Consider the following 10464-nt stretch of genomic DNA (forward strand, 5'->3'; position numbering starts at 1 on the left):
AATTGATAAATAATCTACCAAATTTTTTTTTGCACTTTCCTTAATTAGAAGCTACGAAATTACCTAATATGATTAACGTATATATGAAAATTAATTATTATGAATAATAAATATTTGATAACAATTTTTGTGTCTTAGTTCTTTTTTTTTAATTTTATATTATTGAAAGATATTAAAAAATCACATTAAATATATAATAAAAACATTTATATTTTTTCTTATATGTTATATTTGAATTTTTCAAAATGTCTATATATTATTAGAAATTTGAATATTCCCACTCTGAAAATTTTGTGATCAATAGATTATTTTTTTGTTATAATAAGTTACAAATGATCATAAAATATAACGCATATGAATTTTTATTTAATAAATATTCAAACTAAATAATATATATATATAAACACTAATGATTTAAAGCAACAAGATTGGCTGATCAATTTAGTCGTCCAGTTGAAATCTTTCAAAAGTATGTGAAAGACTAAAGTCAAAGTAAATATTGATTTAGAATAGTAGTTATATTTTACTAACCAAATACCGAAAAAAACCGAACCGAACCGAAACTAACCCGATATCCGGGTTGAACACCCGTAATCCAAATGAAGCCAAACTATTGTTTCATTCTCCAAAATATAATAAAAATAATAACTTAATCCCGCGCAAGGCGCGGGTCTTATCCTAGTGTATATATAAATGATAGATATAATCTCAGTTCTAAAATCCTCACATATATAACACGTTATCAGCACGAAACTTTTATACCAGTAAAATTATGACAGCGAGTTATCATGTCAATTTTGACAAAGCTCGAAATAATTATCTTTGATATTAGGGGAAATAATTATATAGGTGCAAAGATGTCCCTAGAAAAAAACAGACTTTTTGAAACTATCGATAATTCAAAAACGGTGTCGGATGAGAAAAAGACAAAAACCATAATATTTTTATAGCACCACATACATGATGGTTTAAAAGATGAATATATTACGAAACATGATCATGCAGATTTTTGGCAATCATTAAAGAGAGGTTTGATCACCATAAATATGTGATCTTACCGAAAGCCAAACACGAGTGGATCCATTTCCAGTTCTGAGAATACAAAATTGTTAGTGAATATAACTCTACGATATTTGGAAGTACATCGAGGATAATGTTATGTGGAAAGAAAATAACTGATTATGATATGATTGAGAAAATTGTTTCCACGTTTCATCCTGAAAACGTAATCCTGCAGCAACAATACCGGACGAATGAATGAATATATGTGTTTGGAAGATAGTGTGTGCGTTGATTAAAGATAATAAATATTTCTACAGTTTCAAAATAAAAGATTATGCTGGAAGCGTAAGTACAATATCTAGTAGTGTAAAGATTATTATGAGCTCTATAAGAGTCAGATTTTCAATGTCAAGGGAGACAAAATTTGAAATAAGTGGTGCATTATACTTCCCCGAGTCTCATAGAAATTTGTTAAGTTTTCAGGATATCCCAAGAATTAGATATCATATTGAGACTATGAGTAAAGATGTTGAATATGTTTGCATTAAGTCTGAAAGGAAACATATATTGTAAAATTAAGAATGATATTCTTTGGTCTATATTGTACAAAAATAAACATGACTAAGTCCTATGCCACAGTAAAGTAAACCTGAAGTTTACTAGTACATTTAAAGTCTAGCATGAGAGGCTAGGACATCCTAGTTCAGTCATGATGAAAAAATTAGTACAACATTCGAATGGTCATCCATTGAAACGAGAGAATTTTGCAAACGGGCGAGTTTTCATGTAATGCATGTTCTCAAAAAAAAATTATAACTCGGCCATCACCATCAAAAGTTGAGAATGAATCACCAATATTTTTAGAAAGAATTCATGGTGATATAAGTGGGACGATCCACCCACCGTGTGGGCTGTTTAAGAATTTCATTGTATTTATTGATGCATCTTGTAGATGGTCAAATGATTGTCTTTTGACGACAAGAAATAAAAAATACGGCTTTCTCAAAGTTCATTACCTAAATAGTAAGCCTAAGAACGTAGTTCTCAGAGTATGCCATTAATAAACTAAGGTTTGATAGTGCTGGTGAGTTTACATTGCAAGTCTTTAATGATTATTGTATGTCAGTGGAGATTGATGTAGAGCATCCAGTTCCTCATGTTCATACACAAAATGGTACGGCCGAGTCACTGATAAAAATGTTGCAGTTGATTGCAAGACCGTTGATATTGGGAACAAAGCTCCCAACTTCAGTATGGGTCATGCTATATTGCATGCGGCTACATTGATTCAGTTAAAATGGAGTGCATATCATAAGTATTTCGTATTACAATTTGCATCTGGACATGAGCCAGATGTATCCCGTATGTGTCTTTGGCAGAGTTATGTTCTGATATCTCCGCCACAAAAAACAAAAATGGTCCCACAAAAGAGATTGAGAATATGTGGGGGTTATACGTCACCAAGTATAATAAAGTAACTTGAACCGGTAACTGGTGATATGTTTACGGCACGGTTTGTCGATTCCCATTTTAGTGAGGATGAATTTCCAGCGTTAGGGGGAGTAGTTATATAAATTCCTAAAGAGGTTACATGGTGTACACCGTTTTTGTTACACCTTCATCTCCTACGAATCAAAGAGAGTTGGAAGTTTAAAAAATTGTATATTTACAAAATTTGGCAAACTAGTTACCAAATGCGTTCACAAATATATGAAGGGTGACGAAATCATATGTGTTGTTACCAGCCAAACAATATTTCGCACCGCTTTTTACTGAAAACCGCAGTTGTATCGTATTGCATTCTAATTCGGCATGAACCGCAGTTGCACCGTCAATCACTTTAATTATGTACTGCTTTTACTATCAATTCCACTATCACCATTCGGAGACTTAGAGTCCGTAGATGTTTCAATTTGCAACATATTTCTCAGTTGGTTCCTAGATATGTTTACTATTATATGGATATATTATGGCTTATGCCCTTAAAATTTATACAATTCCTTATTCTAAGCATATCAAAATGGGGTAAAAGTGTAGGAGAAATATCGATTAAAGAGAATGAATTGTACATCAGAATGGGTTTTAAGATCATGGTGGTTTTAAGTAACATATGGCTTTGTACGCAATCAACAATAAATTCCGGTTTCGAACCAACATGTCTGCACCAAGCCGGATGGTTCTTAATTGCATCCGTACAACATGCAGGTGGAGAGTTTATGATGTGCGTCTAAAGAACTTGAATTTATAGGAAATTTAAACGGTGGAGCTTTCCCGTACTTGTTTGGTAAACGACCGCTTTGGTTACCAGAGACAAGTAACACATGCAGTTATTGTTGAGATGATAAGAACTAGATATGTTGGACCCGACGGAGGCCCGCGACCAAATGAAATAAACCATAATGTCCATATCTCTTATTGGAAAGCTTGGCGAATAAGACAAGTGGCACTTGACTATGCGAAAGGAGCACGAGCTTCGTACAATCTTTAACCTAATTATCTTAACAAGATAGTGAACGCCATCCCATAAGTTGGTGAATTACCATGAAAATTTGGTGGACTTAATTCAAAGACTTGTTACGGAAAATAGGAGCTTTCATCAAAGGATATCAGTACATCTAGAAGGCGGTTGCCATTGACAGCACACATGCGGGAGGTAGTTTTACAGAAGTTAATTTTGCAAAACTATTTTAATGAGTTTTATGAATGTTTTTCCATAAAAACTTTTGAAGTTTAGTTTTATGCAAGTTTATTTCATAAAACTCTTTTATTTCGTAAAAAACCTTCAAAATAACATTTTCCAGATAACTTTTGTTTGGATAGAAACTATGGTCCCGCTATTCGGAGGTTCGAATCCTTCCGTACACGCAAGAAGTAAACCAATTCAGCAGCTTTTTGTTTCTTGTAGACCATTAGAGATAAATGTCAGAAATTTACATTTATTACTTAATTATTTTCATTTAATAATAGTGTCAAGTTTTCAACTTTTTAAATTTTAGATAATTTTTAAGAAATTAATATTAAATAAAAATTATATATTATTTTATTTAAGTTTATGATTATAGTGTTAAATAAACAATGTTTAAGAGATTTTATATGATAATGAACAAACAAATTAGTTATAAAGACAAATCTTTCAGAAGACCCTGAAAAGATTTTTGACCAAACAATACACAAAGAAAAAATGATCAAAAAAGATTTCATTAATAGATATATAAATATAAAATATATATAAATAAGTAATAAAATAAAAAAATATTTATTTTCAGAAAAACTTTATTAAATTTGAAACCTTTTCGATCTTTTACAAAAAAAAATTTTGAAATCTAAAAATTCTTTTTGAAAATATTTCAAAATTATTAAAATATTAGTTATCTATTTAAAAAATCCTAAACCCACCCCAAAACCCCCACCAAAAATCTAAACGAGTATAAATTAGTTAACTTTACGAGTATAAGTACCTTTTATCTCTTTAATGGAACATATTTTGTTATTTTAATATTTGTGTCTTATATTTGTGATAAACACTTAACACTTTTAAAATTATTTTACCTTATTTTCTAGTTAAAATAGTAACTATATTATAGAAATTTGGTTATTAAAAAATTATCAAAATTTATTAAAATATTTTATGTGATTTCCCCTTTTGAATATACATCGGCAGATTAATCAATAGTCAAGTTTAAGTAGTTCAAAGGATGTATAGAGATTTAATTTACACGTAGGTCATCAATTTTGTATTATACAAAAAGACTCAAAAAAATTTATCGACATGAGTGTTTTATATCGAAAAAAGCTGAACTATTTTTTTTTGAAAATCTTATTCAATTTTTAATTAGACTACATATGGTAGAAAGAGTACCATATTGCATCTGAACTTCAAACGGTTAAGTTTTAACCATGTTAATTAATGGTCCCAAATTTTTGGTTGATAGAGATTCAAAGTCAAGTAGTTACCAAAGAATAACGAAATGCTATGGTTTTAAAATATGATTTTTTTAATTGAATTTTGTATTCAGAAGTAACTCGCAAGATTATGCATCCTTTGCTAGTTATAGTGCCACTAGGCGAATCCAGCCTATTCTTGAAATGAACAACTCACACGCTCCCTTTCTAAAACAGATCAATACACCGAAGACTACACATAGATTGGTAATGCCTGGGCTTTGCATCGATACTTTCTACTCGGTTTATACTTGTTACTTAACCCGTATATGGCTTGAAAAATCAAGTATTTGGTTTCGTAAAGTTAATTAATAAGACCATAAATTTTACTATCTGTAAGTACAAGTTAAGTACCAAGTATTTTGACTTTATTAATATTTTCCTCATTTCTTGTTTTGCTACTTGTTATTGGTTCTAAAAATATGTATTACCCATTAAAATACTTATTTTACTACTGACATTGTAATATAAATAAAAAAGAATATTGTTTTTTAGGTATTTGATGTAATACATACTTATTTCAAATGAGTCATATACACATATTAAATCAAATTACTTGAACGTACTAGATAGAATAACATGTATATGAAAAATAACGTATTTTACTCCACGTTTAACCATGCTTATAAGTTTTGGGATATTTAATTTTAAAGTTAATTTAAATAAATAAATATCAAATACTCTTTTTGTTTCAAAATAGTTGATGTTTTGGTTCATTGCACAAGAATTAAGACATACACTTTTATCTAAAAAGTATGATTAAAAATATAAACAAAAACTAGTTCAACCAATCATCAAAAGAACTATAAAACATATTGGTCACACAATTTTCAATGACATTAAAATTAATATAAAAATACCAAAACATCATGTATTTTGAAACATCAAAAATTCTTCAAAACATCAAAAATTCTTCAAAACATCATCTATTTTGGAACGGATGGAGTATTATTAAGTAATTTGCAAGTATTTAAACAAGTACCTAAAATGTGATTTTCCCTTTAATTAACTAAGTACTTATTGGATCAGGTTCAAGTACAAATAAAAACTTCTAATACTTACACAAAACAAGTCAGGTAAGCGGGTAGGGCAAATAAACCAAATGTCCGGTTTGAGTCCACGATGCTGCCCTTTTACATTACAGGGATAATAAATAAGTGTGGGACAAAGATTTTGATAATAGAAATTGAAAATGTTGGCAGGAGACCAGAACCGCGTACGTTACCAAACTGTCCCTACCGATCACCGCCAACTAAGGCATCCAAATTCCAAAATGATCACATGACCATCACGCGATTACACTCGTCGAGGTTGGGAAACCACCGAAAAGACTTTCTCATTATTAATCAACCACTCTTCCTTTTTTGTTGAAATTGTTGCAATTTCTTGGTTCTATCTTTTGGTTTGGCTGCTTACAGTTAATTATGTGTTTATACTACAATTAATAGTATGGTGATAGGCAGAAAAGCAAATGATGGTTATAGTTTCAGTGTTTCACGCAGTATTCAAGATACCGCTAGAGATTAGCTGGATCTTTGTTTGATAATTAACATACACTCTGTATTACTTTTGACCTTGAAATTTTCTTTACCTAATGAAAATAAGTGCTAAAGTACATTTATTGCATGTCTCCACCAGATTAGCCAGTTGATTTTCTTGAACCGGACTTTTAGCTTGATTATTCCAATATCTTGCTGAGTCTTGGTTTTTGAAACAGACTGCTTATTCCAGAATGTGTATTGTTTTCGTTTCTTCTTGAGCAGTGCCGTTTTAACCAATATAATAGTTCTGGCTGAGTGAAACACAAAATATGGACCCTTTTATAAATATTTTTTATATTTTTTTTCATTGCATTTCTTTTAATTTGAACTCTAAGACCTGAAACCAGTGTTTTGAAAACTGGACCGGACCGACCGACTGGACCAGAACGGCCAGTCGGATCGTGACTCGGTCATCTATTCGATTCCGGGTTATACTAAAAACCGGATTTGAGTTAAATGGGCACACCCGGTCAAAACCGGTAAAACTCGCTAAAACCAGTGATCAAGATTGATATTAAAATCCTATTTTTCCAAATTCAAGTATTTTTCTTAAACTGCAAATTTTAAAAATATTTCATAAAAAAATTCATATTGTTTTCTAAGTATCTATCTAAATAAATTATTTTCATTATTTTATATTATTTTTTAAAAAATTATTTTTGTTTTCATATCATTTTTAGATTCTTATATAAAATTTATAAAAATAATTTTATGTTATACATATAATAGTTACTTAATGTAAAATTTAATTAAAATTTAAAATTCAGTTGAACCAGTTGGACCGGTCTGACCATTGATCTAGTTACAATGTCAAATCAACGTCTGGTCCGGTTTTCAAAACACTACCTGAAACAAATAGAAAAAAAACATCTCAAAACTAATGGTGAATGTACAAATTTTTTATTGTTTTGTCATGTAATAAATAAATTAGGTTTACTTAATTATGAATCTTTTTGATAATTTAACAGATTAAAATGAATCTTTAAAACAACAAAAAAAAATTTTGGACCCATGGACCCTTGACAAATGTCCATGTTGCCATGGGTAAGAGCCATGGCTGATTAAATTATTATGTGTTTATACTATCCATTGTTTTTTCAGTTTTTACTTCTTTAGTTACATCCCGAGACTATATTTGTGAAGTGATTTATACAAATGTCGTCACTACAATCATTCTCGCTGAAAAAAAGATGACATAGTTTTAGAAAATATTGACATGGCATCATATTAATTGTGAGATGTAAAATTTCTTTATAAAAATTTAATTTTTTTGCAGGGATTTTAAATATTGTAATAAAAATAACTCATATATCATCATTAATGTCAATTTTCCATATAAATATTTATTTATGGTAAACTATTAAATATATTAATAATTCATATATCACAATTAAAATAATAATATATATGTATATATGTGTCTCACATAAATAAAAATAAACTAAATAAAGTAATACTAATCCAAAAAAAAATTGATACTTAAATATTTAAACATTATTTAAATTTATCCGTTCATCTTCATCATTTAAATTAACAAAAAGATTTTTCAGTTTAACTAAAACAAACAAAGTCTCAAATTTATTAGAATTTATATTTATATGTAAATATATATATATATACCCTAGACTATATTTGCGAAGTGATTTATACACATGTCGTCACTACAATCATTCTCGCTGAAAAAAGATGACATGGAATTAAAATAGATGACATGGTTTTAGAAAATAGTGACATGACATCATATTAATTGTGAGATGTAAAATTTCCTTAATTTTTTTGCAGAGATTTTAAATATTGTAATAAGAATAACTCATATATCATCATTAATGTCAATTTTCTATATAAATATTTATTTATGGTAAACTATTAAATATATTAATAATTCATATATCACAATTAAAATAATAATATATATGTATATATGTGTCTCACATTAATAAAAATAAACATAATAAAGTAACACTAATCCAAAAAAAATTTGATACTTAAATATTTAAACATTATTTAAATTAATCTGTTCATCTTCATCATTTAAATTAACAAAAAGATTTTCCAGTTTAAGTAAAACAAACAAAGTCTCAAATTTATTAGAATTTATATTTATATGTAAATATATATATATATATATATTTAAAATTAGATGGGAAGATATATATATATTTATTTAAAATAAATAATCAGTAAACACAATAATATAATTAAAATCTAATTTTATCTTTATTAAAAATTAAATCAAATCAAATTTAAATAATTATACCAAATAAAAAAAAATAAGATTACAAAAATACGTTTATGATTTTTTATAACTATTGAAGTTAACATATAAATTAATAATGTTGATATATAAATCAAAATTTTCTTTTGAAATTAAAAATGTTATTTTAAAATTATTATTTTTGCGCATGGCGCAGGAAAACTTCTAGTTGCTTTCGTTTAATTAGCTAAATGGTTTTTGCTACAATTGTTCCGTTAAGTCAAGGCTAAAATAAGTTAGATTGGAATACGTCTAAAACAATGTTAAACTGATTCAAAAACAAACAATGTTAAACTGATTCAAAGCTCTACAGCCACAAATCATAGCACATCAGAAAATTAAAAACATTACAAGATACACATTTGGCACGATTTCATGTTTCAATATATAAACCTTCTAGGCTTGTACGTCACTTTTGTACTTATATTCTGCCTATCAAGTTTCGAACAGGAATATAACTAACAAAATAGAAGCCTTTTCGATTTTAAATGATTTGCATATAAAAATATGAAAATCATACAACAATAAGAGAACTCAGAATAATATTAAATGAATAAAATAAAAGAATTACACTGGAATAATAATGCTTAATCATTTTCTACTACAAAACCAAAAGATGAAACAGTAAACAATTTTTTCTTCTCAAACCATAGTAGAGCAATCCGACGTTGTAGGATCATACAACGCAGGTAGCAAGAACTTCCTGCCGTTTGCACCATACGCATTAAAACTACCTCCCGTCGTAGTATCCACAAGTAGATTTCCAGCGTAACCAGGATAAGCTCCTTTGCCATAAACACCAGGACACGCGGACGCAGCTTCGAGCGGTGCGTTTTGTGGGCCCTGGTAATAACCATTACCAAACGGGTTCGTTGCGGTTCCAGCTAAAAGACTCGCTAAGTTAATCACCATACCGTCGAGTCCCACATCGTTGTTCGGCGCCACGAGCGGCGGGTTCTGAGGACCGTACACCGGTGCGTGAAATGGCCATGCGCATTGACCCGGGCATTGCGTTTCGGAGTTTCCGACCCAAATATAAGCGAATTTGGATCCACGCTTACCCGTATTACCACGAGCATGTCCGTGTGTCCCGCATCGACTCATACCAAATCCAGTTACCGCCACGTCAGCTGAAGTCAAAACAACGTTAACCGCATCGTACTGATCTCCTTTTGAGGCTAACTTGCGGATGTCTCTGTCTGTTAGAGATTTTCCGAGAGAGTAAGTCTCATCGAGGATTTGTGACTTGAGAGTGAGTGAGAGTGAAGGAGAAGGAGTTTTATCTCCTGCGGCGAGTTCGTAGTATTTCTCAGTGGTCTTCCACCACGTGGCCACAGATGGTTGGTTTGGAGTTTTTGAAGAGGAATGTGAAAGCGAAGTGATGAAATCGGAGATGATTGCTCTTTGAGCTGGTTTGAATTTGCCGTACCAGATTAGGTTAATGGAGATTTTGCCGGAGAGAAGAGCTCCTTTGTGGTATTTCAATGATTGAAACTGGTTTGGTTCATCTTGTGCTAGTTTCCTAGCAGAGATTGAGATTTGGAAGAGAGACGCAAATAAAAAGAGTTTGAAAACTAACGAAGACATTTTGATTTTTTTTCTTGGGAATGGTTCTAGAGAATAACGAGAGTGGGAAGCTTTGCTTTTGAAGTTCAGATTTTGTTTTGTGAGAAACGAGCAGTGTGATGGGGCTATTTATATGCCTCTCCCGATGGATATTTTTCT

At 30.1% G+C, this 10464-nt stretch overlaps 1 protein-coding gene across 1 annotated transcript; it reads right to left on the reverse strand.

Moving 5' to 3' along the window:
- Nucleotides 1-9243: 9243 nt before the first annotated feature.
- On the reverse strand, nt 9244-10464 carry LOC106328046 (protein EXORDIUM). The gene has a single exon (XM_013766402.1). The coding sequence runs from the start codon at nt 10324-10326 to the stop codon at nt 9382-9384; it is 945 nt and encodes a 314-aa protein (XP_013621856.1). The 5' UTR covers nt 10327-10464; the 3' UTR covers nt 9244-9381.

The sequence above is a fragment of the Brassica oleracea genome, chromosome C3 (assembly GCF_000695525.1).
Source record: "Brassica oleracea var. oleracea cultivar TO1000 chromosome C3, BOL, whole genome shotgun sequence".
In the NCBI taxonomy this organism is placed as follows: Eukaryota; Viridiplantae; Streptophyta; class Magnoliopsida; order Brassicales; family Brassicaceae; genus Brassica; species Brassica oleracea.

Bases quoted from the DNA above. Each gene is read 5' to 3' on its own strand.
- LOC106328046 (XM_013766402.1), bottom strand. From the start codon at position 10,326: ATGTCTTCGTTAGTTTTCAAACTCTTTTTATTTGCGTCTCTCTTCCAA.